Source organism: Capra hircus, chromosome 2 (assembly GCF_001704415.2).
Source record: "Capra hircus breed San Clemente chromosome 2, ASM170441v1, whole genome shotgun sequence".
NCBI lineage: Eukaryota > Metazoa > Chordata > Mammalia > Artiodactyla > Bovidae > Capra > Capra hircus.
This window is the reverse complement of record NC_030809.1, coordinates 115,506,288-115,528,513: the sequence shown is the minus strand read 5'-3', so window position 1 is coordinate 115,528,513 and position 22,226 is coordinate 115,506,288. Positions and strand designations below refer to the sequence as shown.

Below are 22,226 nucleotides of genomic sequence, written 5' to 3'. Positions count from 1 at the left end.
GCGACTGGAGGATATATTCCTCGCCCTACAAGTTGCCCAGAACACCCTTGCGGGGCACCCAGCCCACCTTGAGCCCCTGAAAGGAAGGGGGGAAATGGCTACTTATGGTCTGATTGATTGCCTTTGCCAAAGGCTTTCTGATTTTATTCCAGAGGAGCTGCCTCTGCCTGTAGCCCAGACTTTCCTCTGAGACATGACCCCTTGTCAACAACGAATGGTGCTCCCCACATCGCTGGAGGTAAACTGAGAAGCTAAAATTGCCTTCCTTCTCCTGCCCAACCAGTGGAGGTCTGGGCAGATCTATTCCAGTGTTCCCAACCTGGCACTGATGCCATCCATCTTCCACCCTAAGAAATGGCTCCCCTAAAGCTTTCTCTCTTGGACCTGGAAAATAATCTGTTTTCGGCAGGAAGTTTAAAACTCTGAATAATTACTGAGTCTCCCAAGGACTCTTGGTAGAGGGTTTTAAGGCTGAGACCTCCTTAAAGAGATTGTTTTTAGAGGAAAAGTGGGGGGGGGGCACAAAAAGGATTTGTCATTTTCATTTGTCCTTTGACAAATCCAATCCAAGGATTTGTCAAGGAAGCTGCTTGAGTCTACTGGAGACCTTTTGAAACCACAGTACAACCTGGGGTAACGAATTCTCTGTCAGCTCATCCCCTCAAGGCCTCTCCTCTTCTCCCTGGCAGGACTAGAAAAGGATGGACTCTCGTGGGCTGAGGATCCTGCAACCCATTAGTCAATCTATCTATCTATCCATCTATCTATATGCACACTCATACACCGAGAAAAGACAGCTGGAGTTTTCTGTGCCATGGTAACAACTGGAACATTGGACTTCATGGAAAGTCATGTTCATCTGCAAATTCTTTGGGTCACCTTTCGTACATTTTCTTGCCTCCCAGATACAATGGCTCCAACCAGCAGTTTGTAATTAAATGCAGGGAGAATTAACTGGTGAAAACCTTTCCTTCCTTTAATTTTTTTTTTTTCATGTAGGCCACCAAAAGGTAATGACTGAACATAAAATCCTTCCACAAGGAAACCAGGGCAAAGTGGGATGAGAAAACTCACTCATCCTTGGCTTCACTGTGGCCTGGCTATCTTGTGCTTGGGATAGGGGTAGGGATAAGAACAGGGGAGCAGAAATGGATCCGATGCAATGCTAAGCTGCTGCTTGTCTTTGCTCCTGTAATGCAGGCCCCGCGGCTTCCAGGTGGGGCAAGACTGATTTCGACCTAGTCCCTGACGATGGTACACCAGCTAGAAATCACCAAGACTCCACTGAAAGCATTAAAAATAACACAACCGAAACGAAAGAAAGGAAGACACACAAGTGGGGAGCTGCGAGGAAAATGCGGTTTGGGCACAGGTTTACTTACCAGGCTCAGGCTACAGGAAAGTTCACATCCACTGACAAATCAATTATGTTACTATCATGAGGGGAGGGGAAGACAGGACCCTCCTTCTTCCCAACTAGGAAAACAGCAGGCACAGCCTGGATTATCACTCCCCCACCACTGCCAAATTTCGGCACTAAAGGCCCCCTTCAGCTTTTCTCTCCCATATTCCTCCCCCTACTCTCTACCACCCCCGCAACTGCCCCAAACAAGCAGTTTAACAGGAAGATAATCTCTCCAAAGTCTTTCATCTCCATCACAACATATTTCCATTTCAGAAAGCAGAGGGAGTGCACTCGTTTCCAGAGTTTATTGCATTTTACATGCGACCAGAACATGCACAGAAAGGACAGGTTGCTGTTGTACTTCTACCAAACCACAGATGCACCACAAGGATAAGGCTACAAGGCAAAGTCAGTCAATATTCCATCTCACCAAGGACAACTGCTAAACTCATTTGCAAAAAGATACATTGTAATGTGCTTTTTTAGTCCCCCTCCCCCCAAAGCTTGTGGGTTTTAATCTTTTTAAATATATATGTAATTTAAGTACTTTTAAGTACTGGATGTATTCAAAACGCCATGAGCTCATGGACTAACCACACACACAGACCTTTTGTGTTAGGAAAAACATGAAAAAGTCACATTGCTGGATGGACGAGTGGATTGATGGATGCTCTACAGTTCCAATAAGTTAAGAGCCAAATGAAAATGCGCAGTAATAGTTACCCTGCATTACGATGAAAAAAAATAATAAATTACACGTGCTAGTTTTTTATATATATATATATATATATACTCATAGGGATTACAGATCACTTGCAGCACGAACAGAATGACCCCAAAGTCACATTCTAGCAGGAAAAAAAAAAATTCAAAAAACAAAGAGCATTGAAGGTTTTGTTTCCGCCTTCCCAGTCCTCCAGCACTCGGCCCTGGAACTCGGCGCCCGTCTCCGATCCTAGCCTCTGACAGGCCTCGGACCTAAGAGAAGGTGAGGTTGGCGGTCAGTTCTCGGATCCGGTTCTCTCGGCTCATCTTCTTGAGTTTCATTCGGCGGTTTTGAAACCAAATCTTGACCTGCCTGTCGGTGAGGTTAACGCTCTTACTGATCTCTAGGCGGCGCTCGCGGGTGAGGTACATATTGAACAAGAACTCTTTTTCTAATTCCAGCGTTTGGTGCTTAGTGTAAGGGCACCTCTTCTTTCTGCCACTCTTTGCAGTGAGCCAATTGCTGGTTGGAGTATCAGACTTGATTTCCTCTAACAAAATTAAGGGGAGAAGAAGAAAAAAAATCAAGAATTTTTTTTTCTCTCAATCTGTTCAAATTTACCCTTGGCCATGACCCCGCTGGCAGCCAGGCCGCTTTGGGAAATGCTTGCATTAAACATTACTCACATGAGGCGGGCCCTGAAAGATATTTGTAAATGATGCCAGGTTAGTTAAAGTACCCAAAATGACACAAATGGGTGGGTATTCTTGCTGTCTGTGTCAGCGTTCTCTCTCTCTACTTTCTGACCTGCACAAAATATTAGTACAATAGTAAACTTTCAGGATCTCACCAGCAACGTTCTAAATGATCATCTCACAACAGGGCTCGAGTGGAAGAAGCAAACCACAGTCTGACAAGCCTACGAATCCCACTGCTGCCTCAGATCCCCAAACCTGCCACTTCTTCCCCACTTCTCCCAGGCAGGCGGGGAGCCCCACAGCCAGACTTAGAGATACCAATTCTCTTTCAAAAGATACCAGAGGAACCGAGTACACCTTCTCCACCCTGCCTGGGCATCGTTTTATGCCCCAGAACTTCCTGAATTCTTGTGCTTTCTTGTTCCCACACAAAAGCATTCTCCCAGAAATGAGAAATGTAGCTCCTTGCTGTGGCCCAACTCTGAGCACTAGGGCAGAGGATCAGGGGCAGAAAAGCCAGAGCCCCTGGCTCTCTGCCCTATCCAGCCCTAAGGCTGGCCCTGCCGGGTGGGCCATGCACATTCCATTCTCCCTCCCTTCTGCCTTTGCCCCCTTTGCAAAAGGACTGCAAAGCTTTCGGCACTTTCCCCAGACAAAGCCAAGGTTACCTATCCCCGCAGAGGCAGGGAGCCCTGTTCTCCAGTCCAAGCACCAACTGGTCCAGCCATTTCATTCCCCTTGCTGTCCCCAAGCTCGCAGGATGCGGGGTTCATACACTTGAACACGAACACGGTACCTTGGACCACCTTAAAATCATCATTGAGTGAAAGGCATGGCTGGGACTGCAAATCTGAGCGGGAGAAAGGAGGTTCTGGGGCCGCGTTTACCAGCGGCAGGTCTCATTTGCGCTCTTTTGTTGCATTTCAGGTCTAGCTCAGGAAAAATAAACCCGGCAAGCCTTTCCTCTGCCCGGGCGCCATCAGCTTGGGGCCAGGACTAGCCAGGAGGGTCAGGGCAGCGCGGTAGAAGAGGAAACCATCTCGGGATTAAGATTGCCCCTCTAAAAGACGGGAGGAGAGGCACCTGCCAGTCGGGGCCCCAGGCTGCCGGTTCAGCACTGGGGACCCGGGTGTTCCCTCTCTCTGCCGGTTCCGGGGCTGCGCGCCCCGCTGGGGTGACAACTCTGCTCATACCGACCTTTGCTTTCCTTCTCCTGTACTTCGGGACTGGACACGGAGACCTCTGCCAGGCAGCTCCTCTCTTCCGGAAGACCGCCCTTGGCTTCAGGGCTCTCCACCTGGGAGACTTTGGTGGGCTCCTGGCCACTCGCTGGCTCGTTCATCTTCTTTTCCATCTGCAGCTGGGCGGCCGAGAGCTGCGGCTTGGCCGCGCCGCGAGGGTTGAGCTGGAGCATGACTGTGGAGCTGCCTTCGGGGCTGTTATTGTACTCTTGGGTTTTCCCGGTGGCGTAGGTCTGACTCAGTCTAAAATATCCAGGGACAGGAACCTCGGGGTTCTCAACGGGACAGGACTCAGGGACCAGCCTCTGGTACGAAGGGACCTCAGCAGAAATGAGTTTGTTGCGCTTATCAGAATACATGCAGCAATTGGATTCTTCCTTAATGTTGGTGGTGAAGGAGCAAGTGGGGACTTGCTGTGTAACAGGTTGCTCTATTCGACAAGATCTGTTCGGGTCTGTCCAACTGTCTACTTGAGGTATATAAGGATGCACATTCATACCCATATTTTGGTGGTTCACTTCTCTTTTGGCCAGAGACGGGAGCAGTCCACAGGTTTGCATTCCATAGGTCCCCATGTCTGCGCTAGGTGGTGGCATGTACATGCTGGCGCTGCTCGAATAAAAACTGTCACTCCTGCAGGCACTGATCAAGGAATCTACTAAAAAAGTATTAGCAGCAGGAGAGCTGTTGGGAAAGGACATTTTGGGGAGGAATTTGAAGAAGAGAGATTGTGTCCTTTGTAGGCTGACATCTCTAGGAAAACATTCCCCGTGTAATTGTGGATGCCTCTGCCGACCACATGACAACCAAGCCAATGAGATTTGAAAATGGCCTTGAGCCGCAGCCTCCTCGCAGGTCACGTGCTCCAGAGCCCGGCCAGCCGGCCGCGTAAGCGCGGACAACAGCGACATCTACTACGCGCCCGCGATAGTGCGCGCTGGAGACAACCGGCGCAGCGCTCTCCGCCGCCCGCCGGGCTCCTGGGGCTCGCTCTGCCCGCCCGCCCCACTCGCGTCCCCCACTCCAGCCTCTGGGCCCGCGGGCGGAAGGAAAGGCTCGGCCCGAGGGGTCTCCGGGAGGACACACGCGGGGAGGGACGCCCGGGCGCCGTGGCGCCAGCACACAGAAGCATTCCCCGCACACACCCAGGCAGAAGGCGCCCGAGAGGGCCGGGGCCAGGGCGGTGGGTGGGGGCCCAGCCTGGTTCATTTTGTCCCGGACAGCCTGGGAAGGTGAGTTGGACTCCCCAGACTCTGAGACAGCCCACCCCAGGAGTCCACAGGAAAGAGCTCTGGCGCCTTAGACGCGTCAAGATATCCTGGGGAGTGGAGTCGAGAAGGGCCGCGAGGGCCGAGAGGCCACGCAGCTGACCGGCCCCGCGGAGCCCCGAGGACTGGCCCGGCCCCGGCACTGTCCCCTGCCTCGGCCCGCCAGCCCGCCCCAGCTCCCGGCGCCTCTGCGCCCCGGTGGGCTACTCGAGCCTTCGGCTCTTCAGGGAACCACACCCCGACCTCTGCGGGCCGGGCCGCTGGGAGCTTTCAGCCTGGAGACAGTCCCTCGCCAGCAGCGCGGCATCCGCGAAAGCGTCCCCCTATCCCCGGTTCTCAGCGGAAGAACTAAACCAACTAAACCGAGGTTTCCCTCCCCACACGCCCTGAAAATAGAGGGCAAAGAGGAAGGAAGGAAGAAGAGAGAAAAGAATGTTTTCTAGGAAGGGGAAACTCTCACCCTCTGACTCCAGAAGTTTTAGAAAACTGACTGGGCCGAACAGGAGAGAGTGATGCAAAGGTGTCATATGGTTCTTCTGCAAAGAAAAATGTTTTCCTTTTATGGATTTTGTAAAAGCATTGGTTTTTGACAAGTGCAAGGTACAAAAGGTTGTGGAATTTATTAATACATATTAAGAAGAATCAGGGCGATCAATAAAATTCTCATCTACATTCTTGGGCTACTTGGTAATTTTCTTGCTTCTGAAGGTTTTTAAAGAGTTATACCCGCTGTTGCCACACACGGGAAGATATTTTATTAACAAATCAATCGGGACTTTGTAAAGGATAAGATTAATAGTTAAGATTTAGCATAATGGCGTTCGCTTTATGAATTATTGAAAATTATACTATTGATTTTTCCCCCTCGCTACTAACCAAGAAGGTCAATTTTTGTTTTAATACAAATTGTCAAATATTAAAAGCCATACTTTTTGTCAGAAGTTGAGTTTTACAGTTTGGGGCAATTCCTAAAATTATTTGAGAAGGTTCTGTTTGGATAAGGGAAGGGAGGGAAAAAAGGAGGTGAGAGAACCTTAGTCTTCTGTTTCCTTTGGTGAGGGAAAGTTCTATAAAAAGGATTTGGTCTGGGGTTGTGGTCGACCTCATTAAAAGAACAACCACCATCACCACCATGGAAACTCCGAGTTTTATGAGAAACTTCTTCAACAACTTCCTCCCTCGTTCTCTGTTGCAGGCGGTGAGCAGTCCTTCGGAAGCCGCGGCCTCGGGGCAGCAGCAGGGAGCTTTAAACTTGATTTCCAAAGGTTTGCCTTGGGTGAGGGGCCCGGCCAGGGCACTGGAGCCGTTCTCAGGCTTCCTGGATCCCCTTTCCTGCATCCGAGAGAGGAGAAGGGCCCCGGAAACTCTGATCGTAAACCAGTTCTCTGTCTGGGGAGGCGTCCGTGTTTTCTTCTCCCCACACTCCTGTCACGGGGGCGGGCCTTGGATTTCAGGCCCAGAGACTGAACTTGTGGCCAAACTGGGTTTCTGCCTTGCCTTTGGTTTTTTGGGGGAGCCCGATGCTCAGCCTGCTGGAGCCCGCTCGCTCCTTCACAAAAACCTTTTCCAGCAAACCCTTTGTCCACCCCTCCCCAAAAGGAATCTCCCCTGGCCTGGTGGAAAAAGTCGATGGACATTATTTTCAGCCTTGGGACCGCTTCGGCTGTCCCCTCACAGTGCCCTCGCCCAAACAATAACCCCTTTTAAAAAAACTCCTCAGTGGCAATGAGACAGACCTTTTAAACCTTTACGCAGCTGTTCAAATACAACATCATTGTCAGGTTAAAAGCCTGGCGCCTCTAACTGCTCCGGCTGCGGGATGCCGGCTAAGGAAGCGGAGGTTTAAACATTACCTTCGGTAGGGGTGGCTGTTTTTAGACTTGGGGGTGGGGAAGTGAGGAAGGCAGGGGAAAAAACCCAACTTTTGATTCAAGTCTGCTAAGGTCCTATTCAAAGCTAACAGCCACGGACTAGCACCCCGAAAATTGCCTTCTCTCAAGGCGGAGATCATGATCTCAGCCACAGCTAAGCGTGCCCAAGGCTGGACAAAGTGCCCACTGCACACGCTCTCGGCAGGCGCCCTGACGCCAGCCTGGCGCTCCACCACTGTCCTCCCTTTGCATGTCGGCCAAGGGAGCTGCCCGGAACTCCGCTGTCCAGGTCTCCCTATCCTACAAGAGAGGCAAGAGTGTTCAATCTAATCGCAAATTTTATGCCCATCAAATGTCCTTTCATAATCTTTATTTATACGTGAAGAAAACATCCAAGCTAAAAACCAGCAATTCCTCACCGAAGGGATATATCTGCCGTTAACCAGGACCTCTGCCTCCTGAATTTGGGGAGCCTTTCTGTTTCAGCTCCCTGCGCCTTCAGGCTCAGTCACTCCCACACTGGATTTGGTTTTAAATAGGTCATCGTCACTCACCGGAGGGGTGTATCAGAGACACATTTTGAATCTACTATCACAAAATTCTATTTATTCTTTTTCAAATTTTTATCTTCAGACCAGCTCTTTGAGGCCAGAAATTGCCAATATTTTGGAGGGATTTTATTATAAAAAATCAAGCAAAATAGAAACAATACAAGGAAGAGAATGATCTGAACCTGGGAGGATGGAAACTTTGCTTAAGACCCTAAGGCTAAGATAAAGCAAATGGAATGAAAAGGCTGGGTTTTCAAGGCCAGGCTTTATTTTGCTTACAAGTATTTAATGTAGCTACATAGCTGCTGTTTTTGATCATCTTTAGATCAGTTGGAGCAGTTACCATTAATAATAAATCAATATTGTACCATAAAGGAGATGAATATCCAGTTGTATCAAGACATCTTTCTCCCTGGCACACTTCTTTCCAGAGAAAAATTAAAAGGGTCGCTTCAGCAAGAAATTAGCATTTGTAATCAAGAAGTGACTTGCATCTGCTCTTCCTGTCACTGGGAAGAAGGGCAACGGCCCTGGGCCTGGGTGGACCTGGGGATCCACTGATTTTAGGCCCTGAGTGACCTCTCAGAGATGTGCCACTTTTGGGGGGCAGAGTGGATGGGCACAAATTTTAAAAGCTCCTTCCTCCAAGCACCCTTCTGGGTTGCACCGTGCACCTCTCAGCCAATGTGTAAAGAACTCAAAAGGGCAACCGGGGTGGCCAGGGAAGCCGCCACCAATGCAAAGACGGGTCTAGGGAGACACTGCAAAAGGACCAGCAGCCTAGGAGCCTCCTCCCTTTGCAGACACAAAAGACTCCTACTTCTCCCAATCTCCCTTCCCTTCAAGCTCTGAGACCTCAGTGACTCAAGATGCTGGGGCCATGCTCCATGAGCCCCACATACCCTGAATGGTCCCAGAAAGGTCAGGTCTGCAGCCTGGAGAAGTCCTGGTTCAATTCACCAATCCCCCCGTCTTTTTTAGACTCAACTTGGGCGCTGCCGAGAGGAAAGGGACTACAGATTGCGGAGCACTCGTGGTCTAGGAGAGGCTGCCAGCCAAGGCCAAGGGGCCCTCCAAGGCCACAAGCGCCCCCGCTGGAGCTGGCTAAAGATGGACACAACGACATTTGGGGAGGAGGACTCTCACCCCACTTGGACTGAGGCCCAGGTTAGGCCCCGGGAAATGTCGATTCACAATAGCTAAGCTGGACCCACAGTCAGACAGGCAGGAGCCAGGGTGCCCGCGGGGAACATCAATGCCTCTGGCTGGCGCCTCCCATGGGGTGGGGAGACTCATGGCCCCCAGCCTCCACTGAAGCCGATGCCAGCTTCCAGGGGTGGACCCAGAATCTTTAGTCCGGGGCCTGGAGGGAGGGGGCAAAGACAGCGAAGTTGAGGAGGTCCTCACTAATTCCGGGGTTGCGTGTGCTTTACAATGAACTTCAGCAAAGAAGGGACTGCCACCCTTCATTTTGGAACTTCTCTTTCAGTCCTTGGATGGTGGCACAGGCCCTCCGCAATGTCAGGGGCTTTCGGGGTGGGAATGGGGTTGAGGAGAGCATACAGAAAGAAAACTGCTTTCAGGAGCTTATGCCAAAATCAAACTCCACGCTCAAGGCCAGCAGACAGCTGGGAAGGGTGGCCAGGGTTCTGTCAAACGCAAAGCCCCGTTTGCTTCAAATGCATACACCATTCCAGGACACCTTGAAGTACAAACGTATCCCGGGGCTGTCTACCGCTCCCGCCGCCACACTAGCTCAGTATGGCCGGGAGCCCTAACTCAGTTCTGCCTGCGCCTCCCGGTCACTACCGGTCACCACCGGTAGCCCCGACCGCCAGGCACTACCGGGGGTGGGGGTGGGGGTCCCTGGCGCAGAACGACCCGCTAGGTCTCGACGCGTCTCATTTTTCTGAGACCACACTCAGCTAAGTTGCCGGCGCCCTGATCTGTCTTAAACAAAAGCCTTTTAATCACCCCAGGCGGTCGGAGAGCGTGCAAGGCGGACGCGGTTTTAGGCAGGGGTGGTCCTACCTTCCTATCGCTCTCCACACGCAAACCAAGAAAATTGATTTCCATAATTTAACTTGCAGTGGCATGGCTTATTTTTTTGAAATGCACACATTTGTCTTTTAAAAACCTCTCTTCGACACCACCAGGTTATACCGAAGTATTCTTTACAACAGCTTTATCTATAAGAAGACAACGATTAGGTGATCTCTTATTTCAGGAATCTGCTCGCGTTCCTCTGTCTTTATACAACTTCCCAACCTCATGGCTGCTGAGAACAATCAGCAAGCAAACACCTTAGCGGTTTCTAGCCGGTTAAGATTGCATATTAGAATCCAGTATCCGAAAGATACGGTACCGCGGCCTCTCCGACAAATGAGGCTTCTGGAACGTGAGCACGCCCCCGTGTGGCTCTCCAAGGCCATGCAAACGCGAAATGGTATCTCTAGGTTCGGCTTGACTAAGGTGGTGCACATACAAGCTGCTACATTTAGACGCAGCATTTAAAAAAGAACAAGCCAGCGAGCAAGAGAGAGAGATGGAGAGAGAAGAAAATAAACCAGTTTTAGCCTCCTGGAATGATCCATTACTAGGGCACTGACATTGTAACGGATGCCTAGGATTCCAAACAAAGGAGTCCCCTTCTGAACGAAATTGTTCAATTGTAGGCTTTGTTTCTATCGCATCCTTAACCAAACGTTGAGGGACGCTTTTGGAAACAATATAAATATATTTTCTCTTGTTCCATATCATAGAAAGTACAGTAACTTATTTGACAGGGTGACTTCTTTTTTTTCCCAAATATAACGAAGTAAGTCTGTAATAGAACTTTCTTTTTCAAATGCCTACTTTCAAAATCGCGTTTCTTCATTAGAGCTAATGGACTATCTATGACTCCCCCCCGCCCCAGCAAAAAAAAAAAAAACAACAAAAAACAACCAGCACTTCCTAGCTGTAGTAAAAGCATGCTGGTAGACATTTTAATATAACCAGTATTTTTAAAAGAAGTCAATTGGTACTGAATTACACAAATGTTTGAAGGGAAATTAAGGTTATTGATCCTGAAATTAGGAATTCGCTTAGATTTATGGGGAGCCCTCGATATGATTCTGTGTGGTCATAAATGTGTGTGGGGCTCTGGATGTGTGTGAGCATGTGTGTGTGAGAGTGGGTGGTAGTTGAATATCACAGAAGAACCTTAAGGCGCCTAATTATTCAGAAAGGTTAAAGGTGATGACCTTGACATTTTGGAAGTTCAAAGGCATACACTTATGCACTTATGTTTTTCCTTCCTTCCAAAAGCTTTGATAATTAAAAAAAATTCTGCATTTGGAAATGCATGCCTCCTTGGAAGATGCATGGGGTGCTGTATAGCTCATGGATTTATTTTTTGACTTTGGACTTATGAGAGGTTAAGAGTCATAAGATTCACTTTACTCTTTTCAGAGAAAGAGAAGCTTTTCTCACTCTTCCAGTTTATGGCACATTGCGGAAATCTCTTTTGGGCCCACCAGAAGGTGTATAATATAACCCAATTACGCTGTTTAGAACTTTGGCTTTTATGGTGTTGTCTAGACAGTTCAAGGTTTTGTAAACAGCCTGGCCTGGCCCTGCAACATAAAGTGCGATGCAGCCTCCACCACATTCTTTAACTTGAAGCGGTATTTACTGTGAGAAGTGGTCTGCAGTCCTGGGCCCTATTTCCAAGGCGGGGCAGTGAGGGAGACCTTCTCTGCTCCAGGTCCCTGTGACACCAGCAAGGACCCAGGCCCTCTCCACCCCTGATACCGTCCCTTTAGAAAATTAGTTTTGTTTCAATGAAAGGTTCTAGTTTTTATTTCTTCTTTTAAGGGACCCTAACTCCTTGACATCTTATTAAGAGTGAATTTGGATCTCCTACCCAGTTTTTTTTTCTTTTCTTTTTTTTTTTTCAAAAGGAATTCCAAGTTTATGACCCTGGGTGTAGGATAGGGTGAGGTGGGCAAGAAGACTTGTTTCTTAGGTCCTGCTGTCCCAGCCTCATTGCCTGGATAAGGCAGCACCAGCATGGCTGGGTCACATCTTCAATTCAGAAAGTCATCCCTAAAGTGATTTTTAATGCCAGTGTAGCTTAGAAGGGATAGGAGAGAACAAGTCTTATCTTAGCGGGATTATAAAGCTTTTCATTTGATTTTCAGTTGCTTGGGGGAGAAGGTTCTGGCCACAAAAATATCCTAATCAGGCACTAAACTTCTTCAAAGAGGAAAATTCATACAGTGTATTGAAGCTATAACCTTCATTTTACTAGAAACCATTTATTCACACAAAAGACAGTGACTCATGCCTTGATACGATAGACCAAAGGTACATTTCCCAGAGTTTAAATAATCTGCATTCACCAAGGGGAAAAGATGCAGTCCCTTAAACTCAGAACAAAAACAAGTGCCTTCCAGCCCCTCGGCCTAACTCTCTACAGATCCCACAGCGTCCCCACGGGAGCTCAGAGAGAGGGAAGAACAACAGCACATTGGCGGTAAAATTGTAAAGGGACGTTTGCATTTACCATTTTCCCCTTATTAGGATCCGTTCGGCCAAGTCCCCGACCTCGTCCGCAGGCTGCAGTGGTCGCTGGGAGGTCCCGAGTTGACCGTGGGAAGGCATCGTGGAGTTCCACAGAGAAGAGGCGTCATTAAACCCAAGGACATTGGGCCTGCTCAGGGCAGGCTGGTGGGGAGGAGAGTGGGTGCGTGGGGTTCAGGGGAGAGGGGTGCGCCTGGAGCTCTCAAAATAAGGGGTTTCCAGTGAAATACTGCAGACGGTCTCTGTTCAGTTTCTTTTCTTTCATCCTGCGATTCTGGAACCAGATTTTGACTTGCCGGTCAGTAAGGTTGAGCATCCGAGAGAGTTGGAGTCTTTTCTCTTTGTTTATGTACACGTTAAAGAAAAACTCGCGTTCCAGTTCGCGGATCTGGTACTTGGTGTAGGGACAGCGCTTTTTCCGAGACCGCTGGGGGGCCACTGCAAGTTAAAGAGACCAAGGGGTAAGAGAGGCCACTGCCTGCCCACCCCTGGCTACCCGCTCGGGCCGCGCAAAGGCCAGGCCTCGGCCGGTTGGGGACGTCCCTGCTGCGGCTGAAAGGCCCTGCCTGCGTCGTGGGGGATGATATATGGGCGGGCACAGGAGAGAGTGCGGGCGTGGACCTGTGTTCACGCCCCGACACACACACACACACACACACACACACACACACACACAGCCTGGCATCGAGGTGGGAAGCAGAGAGCGAGAGCGAGGCAGGCTCTGAGCTGGACTCAGAAGGGAGAGAAACACGAGCGTGCCGGGCATCTACTCGACTCCAGCCAGCAGCGTGCGTCAGGCAGAGGCTTGGATAAAGTCCAGTTTAAGGATCAAACTCTCCCCAACACCCCACTCCTTTAAAAGCAGGAGGCTCGAGTGTCCACACTCACAAATTGGCTTGAAATCTCCCCTCCCTTTCTACCTCCCTCCACGGTCTCTAGGACCACCCCCCCCACGCACAAAACTGGGGGAAAGCTCTCTGCAGCGATTAATGTCGTCCTCGAAGTCTACCTTAAGCCCACCTAAATTGGTTTCCTATCGTAAACACGCTTTACAACGGCCAGGGAAATCTTATAGGATGTATAAACCCCTTCGAACGCTTATAAAGTAGCACATAAAACGGCGCAAGCAGAGGGAGGCCCCCGCCGCCCCCCCGCGCCCGCGGCCCCAAGCCCAGCCGCCCGCCCCGCGTCCGGTGCCTACCTGTGCCTCCGCTCTTCTCAGCCCCCGCCTCCCCCGGGGGCACCTCGCCGTCGCCGCCTTCCGCCGCCCCCTTGGGCTCCGAGCCGGGGGTCGTCTTGGCACAGGGACTTCCCCCGCCGCCACTGGCCGCCGTCTTGGGGTCGCTCTTGTCGGCGGCGCCCTCGGGCTGCGGCGGCGCGGGCGGCGGAGGGGGCTGCGGCCCGGCGAACGGGGGCCCGGGCGCAGCCTCGTAGAACTGGTCGAAGCCCTGAGGCAGGATGCCGTTGCGGCCCACGGCGCTATAGAAGTTGGAGGCGGCGCCCGCCGGGCCGTGTGGCGGCCCGGGCGCGGCGCACACCGGCTCGGGCGCCTTGAAGAGCACGTCCGGCCGGCGGCCCGCGGGCGGGAGCAGCTCGCGCTGCATGGCCGCCTCCTCGGCCGCAGCCGCCGCCGCCGCCGCCGCAGCAGCCGCCGCGTAGTAGGGAGCGTAGCCCCCGGCGCCGCCACCGCCGCCCCCGCCGGGGCCGCCCCCGCCGCCGCCTCCCCCTGCGCCGCCGCTGCCGCCGCCGCCGCGGTATGGCCACTTGGCGCGCTCCAGGCCGTAGTCGCGGAAGGCCACTTCGCGCACGGGTTGGACGTGCGGCGCCAGGTTGGAAGAGTAGGGGAAAGTCATCTGGCAGGACGACGGTTGCGACAGGAACGACGGCTTGCTGGCGAAGTCCGACGGGGCCACATAGTAGGCGCAGCCGGGCAGGTACATGCTGGCTGCGCTCGGGCCGCACTCGTCAAAGTCGTTCATGGCTCCGCGGCGTGCGCGCCGGCGAGCCCTGGGCCGCTCCCCGCGCCGCCAACCTGAGCCATCGATTGCACAAGAGGCTTGGGCCAGGATCAACTAAGCAAAAATCCCCACCGGGCGCTGACGTGCAATTCATCTTGATTGATTCTGGTGGTAATTATGTCACGTGACGCCATGGAGAGAAATGTCCTTATATCTATATCAGTGCTCGCCAACACGCCCCGGGACGGCTCCTGGCGCCGAGACGCGCGCGCGCTGGGGGCAGATCGGCCTCCCTCTCCAGCCAGCTCTCCCTGGGAGCCCCCTGACCAGGCTGTGCAGCAGGCCGGTCACCTGTGCGCCGCCGGCGGCTGCCACTGCTGGGTGCATCTGCCACCGCCCGGCTGGGCCGCCCGCCCGCGCCTGCCCGCGCCGCTTTAAGTACGCGGACTGAGGCCGGCAAGGAGGAGGAGGAGGGAGGGGGAGGAAGGGGGAGGAAGGGGGAAGGGAAAGAAGCGGAGCGCGGAGGGGGAGCCCCGGCTCCAGGCACAGGGGACTAGGTGTGAGGGTGTGAGGGTCCCACCCCCTACACCCCTTCCTGCAGCCGCTCCCTCCCCCGTGACGCCGCCACCCTCTTCAGTTTGCCCGTCAGGAGCTTGTTGCTTCTAGTTCAAGGCGCGTAATTGCGCCGCTCTCGGGGAGCCAGGAGCCCTGATTTACATATTTCTCTGCCCGGCGCTCACGCCGAGCAGAAACTTGGCTCTCTCTACTGCCGACCCGGAGCGCGAATGCCAGCCTCAAAATACTCACGCCAAAAGCCTACCAGGAGCTCACCCGGCTCAGGGTCTCGGTGCCCACTCGGCCCTGTCGCCTTCTCTTCTCTTCCTCCTTCCTTGTCCCCCTTCAGTCTTCTCACTTGCCTGTCTCTCCGGTCCTCTCTGCTCTCACTTCCCCGTCTCCTTTTTGCTTCTTCCTTCCTGTTACTTTACTCCCCTCCTTGCCGCTGGCTCACTCGGTCCCCTGACCCTCTCTCCTCCTTTGCCCCAGCTATGTGTCCCCGCCTCAATCTCTCTCCCTGTCGCCTCTCCGCCTTTTCCCTTGCAGTGCTAAAGCAAGGAGGGAGTTCAGCCAGTGGAGATACCCCGTGGCCCTCCAGAACCTTGGGGGTCTGCTGAACAAAAGGATCTGGAGTCCTACTCTCAGGGTGCCTGGCTTCCCGCTTTTCCGCAATCAAGCAAGCAGAGACAAACCGCCGGTGCTTCCGCCCGTCTCACCCTCTGCCTTCTGGCCTGGATAAGACCAACCAGCCTCACATCCAGCTCCTTCCCTGTGTCGGAGCCCCGCCAAGGCCTACGCATCCGTGCCGCGCCTTCCCTGGGCTTCTGCAGCACCCTAGGGCCCCTGTGGGCTCCCTGGAGGTCCGTTGGCTCTGGGGGTGAGGGGCGGGCTCTCAGCCGCTCTTGCCTCCTGGTTTAAGCCCGTCTTCTCCACTCGATCCTGAGGGCCCCCCATCCACTCTCCCCAAGGCCGCACTCTCCTCGGCGGCGGCTGCGTCCCTCTTTTCTAGCCCGGGGTGTGGGGGGGTAGGGTGGGTCCAGGCGAGGCCTGGGCTCAGCCTCAGGAAAGCCAGCGTTTTCCAAAGGTGAAACCAGTCTCTTAGAAAAAAGCTCCCAAAATCCGAATCCCGGAACTGAGGGCAAGAGGTTGCCTCTCGCTCCCCAGGATTCCTCTGCCAGGCAATCAATCCCAGCATTTGTCCCAGGCCTCAGCCCTGCGCCCGAGACAGGCAGTGCAGGTTGTGAGGCTGGTTCCCTCCCTGGCCCCGGTCGCCGCAGTGCCCGTGCCGTGAGCTCTGCCCACCATGCCGACTGACAGAGAAAAGGCGGGTGATCAGAGCGCATATCTATTTTTCTGACCAATGTTGCCCCCTTCCTCTTTTATCTCCTCCCTCCCATTCTCCCTCCCACTTTCTCTCCTCCGCCCCCTCCCACCTCAGCTTCCCTCCGAACACTGCGCAAACAGGTCGGTGGGGCTGGAGAGCAAGAATCCCCCCATCCAAGAACTGCCCATCCTTGCATACACCCTCCACACACCTGGCACCCTCGCCCAGATTCCAGCTCGCCCCCTTCTCCTCAGCCTAGACCGCTGGCACACTTGTCTGCCTCCCCATCTCCATCTCCTGCCCAAACCTCTCCCTTTCGGGCTCGGAGTTGACGCCCCAGGATCTCTCTCCTAAAATGGCTCCCCGGACACTGCACATTAGCCCCGCGGCCGCTCAAGACCCAGGGCAGGGGCCGCGGGGTGCCCCCCGGCTGGCTCTTTATGTGTCTGCAAGTGCGCAAGATTCTGGCACCTTCTCTCTGCACGGGTGGGGCGCAAGCAGCCCGCTGCCCCCAAAGTGGAGCCTGCTGACCGTTAAAGAGGGAAATGGGGGAGGACGAACCATTCAAGTTCAACGACATGGCGACGGCGCTCGGGCTGGAGGCGCGCTTTGGCGGGGGAGGGTGCGCCATCTGCAGCGGCTCATGGGTGCACAGGGAAGGGGGCGGCCGGCCCTTCTCTGCGCATTAGCCCGGACCCCCACCCCCCACAACCAAGCCAAGGCGTTCGTTCTTGGCCCAGCCCGCTTCGCCCTTTGGCCCCAGCTTTCTCCTCCATCCTCACCCTGAAACTCAAGGAAAACCGCAGCTCCCGACCCGCGCGTCCGGCTCGAGAACCTACCGTGAAGATCCAGGGGCTGTGGCCTCGTCTTTGCCTGCGCGGCCCCACTCGAAGCGCAGGGAGTGCACCGGCCCCTGTCTTCGCAGCCCGCAGCTCCGCGAGTGGTAGCTTTCCGCGCAGCGCCCGGACGCGATGCGGTAATTTTGAGCCACCCAAGATAAGACACTAACTTGACCTTAACTTTGTCAGGGCGCCCCTGGTATCTGGAGAACGTGAACAGACACTGTCTGGCAGCTCTCGTAAAAACTGACTGGGGAAGAGATTCTGAGTCATTTCATTTATTGCCACTACAGTTCTGCAAGAAAGCTTTTCCTCCCTGCCAAACTTTAATTATTTATGCCCTTTTAGGAAACGAAAGAAGAGGAGAAACGCAGGGGAACACCCAGAGCCTGTCCCTTCCCTGAAAAGTCTTCGGAATGGGCTCCCTAAGTCAAGTGACCGAAGAACAAAAATGTGGGGAGATTACCTTTGTCCAAGGACGGTCGGACAGCCGCTGTGCCCCCCGCCCCCACTAAGTGGGGGGTGGGTGCAGCTGGAAGAGGCGGGGTGAAGGGGCACACCCTCCCCCCACCCCCACAGACATGAATATTTACAACGGTTCTGGGTTTCTCCACCACGCGCCCGCCTCCCGGAAGCCTCCCCAGCCCGCCTCCCTTGGGGAGAGCCCCCAGGCCTTAAAAGCGTCTCTTGGCCGGCCCTCTGAGCTCTCAGCCGGTTGAATGCCAGACCAAGCCGTTTTTCCTTGTTTAAAAACCTTTTCTTTGGTCAAGAGGCCCGCCTAGACTGCAGCATTTCTGAGGACGCATTTGTCTTTGTGCGAGGGAATGTTAAACACTCAGATTTCAGCATTTTGCTGGGGTATTTTTTTCAGATTTCATCGTGCTTCCAAATCCCTGCTGGGACTTAGGTTAGGAGGGGAGAAAGGGCACCACCGCCTTTTATATTCATGTGGATCAGCAAAAGGGATGGATTTGAAAAACACTACTGAAGCTCCAATCAACAGACAAAATTTTACACTTAGAATAATTTCAATCTGTTTGGGGAGTGGTCTTCACGAATATCTCCTTCCACCCTACATCCAGGCTAAAGTGAAAGAACACAATGATATAATGGCGTATATTGCAGAGAAAATGGTCTCCCTGTGTGGCCATAGGGCCTTGGTCTAAGTCTGGTTCCCTGGCCCTTTACCCAGCCGGCCATACCTGAGTTCCGAGTATGCCCTCTGCCTTTGTTTGGTTATTTTGAAGGGGGCAAACCTTACCGGACTCAGAGAGATTCAGTTCTGATACCATTGCTTCCCTGAGCCCTATCAGCATTTCTAAATAATAGGGCCTGCCTCAGCAGCTTCTTGCTTCATTTTTTCCTTTTTTAAAAGGAGCTGTTTAAAATATATTTCATCAGATTTGCTTCAGAGAAGGGGAGTTGGAACCGTTGAATGCTCAAAATTAGAGACTTAATGTTTTTCTAATTCTTCCACTTGCTAAAAGCTAGTAATTCTCTAGTTTCCATCTCTGAGCTAGCAGGGAGCTGGGGTCTGCAAGAGCTCAGAATACTGAGCAGGCCCCAGGTTTCCTGGCCTGGTTTAGAGGCTCTGAAGACCTAGAGGGTGCTGGGTCCACATTTCCCAAGGGAGGCTGCTGGGCTCCTGGCAGAGGGACCAGTATGGAGGATTTCCACAGGACATAGGCTAGTCACAAGAAGCCTGACTGGAAAAACATGGCAGGGAGAGACGTTTTGTATTGAAGTCCAAGGAACCTCATATCTTGGCAGCCCCCTGATAACAGAAAGCTTCAAAGTTTGAGAATTTAGGCAAAATGCAGAAGTCCCGGCTAGCAACAAGCTGAGGGTTCTCTTAGTGTGTGGGACACGCTGAAAGCTGCTCATGGTTCCCCTGCCTTAGTATTTTATATATTTTGTTCATAGGCTTTATACACCATTTCCCGACTGACTTGGAAGCCATTTTCTCATTTAATGAACAGTCAAGTCGACACCCATAGTGAAACAGCAACCAGGAAAGAAAAACGAATTTGGTGACCTGAAAAACATTAGAAGAGAATCTGAAACATTTTGAAAAACCGACATCAGTCCCGTGACAGCTTGCCTGGGACTTGGATATTTATTTCCACTGAAAACATTTCTGTATGTCTGATACATACAAGCTATTGTTTTTGACAAAATAAACAAAACACATACAAAAATTATTAGATAGCAGAGAAAATGGAATTCATCTAAACATCAACTGAGGTCAGTTGGGCTGAGGCTCAGAGTGCCCCATGAGGTGTCCATTCCAGATCTTGTACTGAAGATTCTTGGTCTTGCACTGAGAATAAACATCATCGTACTTTGAGTAAAAATTTTCAACTCTTTGGCTGTCGTGCATCTCACTAGAAGAGAGGGAGCTATTTCTCTGAAGGAGGTGGAGAAGGGGCAGAGATGATAGAAGGAGCTTGGGGGGCCCTTAGGGTCACTGAAATCAAGGTAGGACACCCCAACACATCCAGGACATCTCTACCTGGCATTCAGCAACCCCAGCCTCCACCGAACAAGCCTGACAGGGCCCATAATCTCTCAGGCTCTGCTGAAGCAGGTCAGACGTGGCTTCAGAAAGAGCACAGCAATGGGGCCCCTGATGAAGCTGGTGGGCAGTGAAGAGGATGAGGAGAGGGAACTTCTGCTTCTCTCTGCTTGGCTGAGAGAAGAGATGGGGCTGAGGATCTGAAGGGCCTCCTTTCTAACCCTCCTGATTTCTGGTTGGTGGGAGAGAGTTAACCTCTCCCTGCAGTGACTCATTACCATAATTCAAGAAAGAAAGACAGACCAGTGGACACCTTTTCCCACCTCCCCAGAAAAGCCTTATGGACAGGCAGAATGTAGGACCCCCCCCCTTTCCTGGCTCACTCCCATCTCCCCCTGGATGTTTCCCCTCCTCCTGTGCAACTCAGCCTCAAAGCCAACTAGGAGCTTGCCTCACCAGAGTTCAGCTCTGGGGGTCCAGTTACAAAGTGGAGGGCTCTGGCATAGGTATGTGTGAGGACGTGGGAGAAATGGGGATTTTACCAGTCCGTCTGGAGATTGCCGTTTGCTGTGGAGCCCCAGCCTCCCTCATCCCATCCATGGGAAGGAAGTGCCCAATCCATTCAGCCCAGCTGGAGGGGCCAGCCCAGCCTGGATTCCGAGGTGTCTCTGGAGTTTGTCTGGCCACCACGCCCCCTTACTCCTTTTTCCTTCTGAAGGTCTAAGGCGGCCACTGTTCTCCCAAGGGAGAACGGTGCCCTTTCCTTCCTCCAGAGTCAAGATCCTGGCTTTGCCACAAGGAGTTTGGCTGCAAAGAGACAGAACTGTGCTGTCAGCCCTTTCTACTCTGCCGGGAAGGTCTTCCTAAATTCAGTTTCACTCTGAGCCCTAGTTAGGTGCCTGCTGGATGCAGAAAGGGCTGGGGAGGAGGGGATAGGAAGACGAATCAGGTGAAAGCAGAAATGCTAGTACAAGGGTGCTAAAGTGAATCCGGGGGATAGTACCCCAGCTAAGAGTTAGGACAGGTGACCCTAGACTTCCACTCTGGAAACCTCAAGGCCGAGGCTGCCACTTCTGCAGGTTTCTCTGAGAAAGGGGGAAAGCAGGGACGCTTAACTGGCCAGGTTTCCAAACAAATCTCCTGCAGGCTTCTGGGGCTGCTGTCTGAGAGGGAGGGTACCTGGAACCAGTGGAGAAGGAGCAGAAGAAAAAGCCCCATCCCCTGTCTTCCTTCACGGCCAGGCCTTGAAAAAAAGGCAGGCCCAGCTCGGCGGGGACACACCCGGGGCTAGTACAATGCCAGCGCCTGCTCTCGCAGCACCACGCGCTTCTTCTTCATACGCCGGTTCTGGAACCAAATTTTGACTTGCTGGTCGCTGAGGTTTAGCCTGTTGGACAATTCCTTGCGCTTCTGCCGGTTGATGAATTCGTTGAGAAGGAATTCGTTCTCCAATTCCGCAATCTGCTGCTTTGTGTAGGGTTTCCGCTTCTTTCGGGCCCTCCCCGGGGCCGCCCCCCACGGCAGGCCTGCAACACAGCCCCCACCCAAGTCAGCTCAGCCCGCTCCCAGTTGCCTGCCCGCCCCTGGCGGCTTCCCTCCCTCTGCACACTCTCCCCAGCACCCCACCTCCCACCCCGGCCCGGGGAGCTTTGCTCGGGGAGCCTGGCCACCCTTTACCGTCGGGCAGCGAAGGTCGCAGGCAGGAGGCGACGCCGGCCTGCATTGTCATGTTCAAGTTGAGCGGGCCTTTGGCGTCGTCCTTGAAACCGGCGGAGGAGGGTGTCCCCTCGAGCAGGGTTGAAGAGCCTGGCGCGACGCGGCCCATACCCGTGTAGTCGTATTTGGCCGCTTTGAGAGCAGCGGCCGCAGGGGCCAGACTAGACTCCGGGATGAAGGGCGGCCGCGCGCGGCCACGCTCCTCCGGCCCCGCGGCCGCGTCGGGAGTGTAAAACTTGGCCTGTTCTTCGGATCCGTCTTTGGCGCCCAGGGGCTGCAGGCCGAGAGGCCCAGAGCCAGCCAGGTAGGGCTGGGGAAAGCTGCCGAAGGCGGTGGCACCAGCAGGCTGCGCTGGGGCGCAGGAGGCGGGCGTGGTGGCCCAGGGCAGCGCGCTGCGTGGGTACGAGATAGGGGGAAGCGCGGCCAACTGGCCGCCATTCGGTCGCAGGTTGGAGAAGTAGAAGGAGTCGGGCGACTGCAGATTCAGAAGCGAGCCCACATAGCCCGCTCTGTAGAGACTGCGCTCACACATCTCCAACAAAGGGCTTGAGCTGCGCTCGCAGCAGTATTTAGTTACAACCGGGAATAAGAGGGACAGGCTCAGACGATTGGACGAAACTTCGCCTGCAGGTTCTTCAAAGCCGGTCATTTCAGCACCGCCTACATCCCCCGACCCGTTTCCCTCCCCCCCGCCCCCATTCAGGGTATTAAGATAACACCCGCAATATTCGATGGCGAAGGACGAGGTTGCCAGGCCGAGCCAAGTCATACTGAACGAAGATGGAAGCCTCTTCGAGTTTTCTGGACAATTTCAGGAGCTGGGGGGCATTGGGCATCGGGTACCTCTGCCTTAATGTCCCTTGGGACTCTTCTTGGTCTTCACTGGCTTTGCACTCCCGTTTTCTGCTGGCTACTTGGGTCAGGCTTGCTTCTACCAGCTTTCACTTGCAGCTGAGGCCTTTTCCAGTAGGGTGCACTTCCTGGCTTGTCCAGAGAGCCCTTGCTCTGGTAAG

The 22,226-nt window shown here is 53.3% G+C and overlaps 3 protein-coding genes across 3 annotated transcripts; all 3 read right to left on the bottom strand.

Moving 5' to 3' along the window:
* Positions 1,697-4,840, bottom strand: HOXD10 (homeobox D10). Its single transcript, XM_005675932.3, has 2 exons — positions 4,007-4,840; positions 1,697-2,661 (listed from the first exon to the last, which is right to left on the bottom strand). Exons 1-2 carry the CDS (start codon positions 4,749-4,751, stop codon positions 2,384-2,386), a joined length of 1,023 nt encoding a protein of 340 aa, XP_005675989.1. The 5' UTR covers positions 4,752-4,840; the 3' UTR covers positions 1,697-2,383.
* Positions 11,560-14,604, bottom strand: HOXD11 (homeobox D11). Its single transcript, XM_018065012.1, has 2 exons — positions 13,508-14,604; positions 11,560-12,744 (listed from the first exon to the last, which is right to left on the bottom strand). Exons 1-2 carry the CDS (start codon positions 14,283-14,285, stop codon positions 12,509-12,511), a joined length of 1,014 nt encoding a protein of 337 aa, XP_017920501.1. The 5' UTR covers positions 14,286-14,604; the 3' UTR covers positions 11,560-12,508.
* HOXD12 (homeobox D12) lies at positions 20,785-21,745 on the bottom strand. Its single transcript, XM_018064967.1, has 2 exons — positions 21,175-21,745; positions 20,785-21,023 (listed from the first exon to the last, which is right to left on the bottom strand). Exons 1-2 carry the CDS (start codon positions 21,743-21,745, stop codon positions 20,785-20,787), a joined length of 810 nt encoding a protein of 269 aa, XP_017920456.1.

Coding starts and splice junctions, on each gene's coding strand:
- HOXD10 (XM_005675932.3), bottom strand. CDS start 4,751: ATGTCCTTTCCCAACAGCTCTCCTGCTGCTAATACTTTTTTAGTAGAT. Junction 2,662..4,006: donor ACAGGAGAAGGAAAGCAAAG/GTCGGTATGAGC, acceptor TAATTTTGTTAG/AGGAAATCAAGTCTGATACT.
- HOXD11 (XM_018065012.1), bottom strand. CDS start 14,285: ATGAACGACTTTGACGAGTGCGGCCCGAGCGCAGCCAGCATGTACCTG. Junction 12,745..13,507: donor TGAGAAGAGCGGAGGCACAG/GTAGGCACCGGA, acceptor TTTAACTTGCAG/TGGCCCCCCAGCGGTCTCGG.
- HOXD12 (XM_018064967.1), bottom strand. CDS start 21,745: ATGTGTGAGCGCAGTCTCTACAGAGCGGGCTATGTGGGCTCGCTTCTG. Junction 21,024..21,174: donor GCGACCTTCGCTGCCCGACG/GTAAAGGGTGGC, acceptor GCTGTGTTGCAG/GCCTGCCGTGGGGGGCGGCC.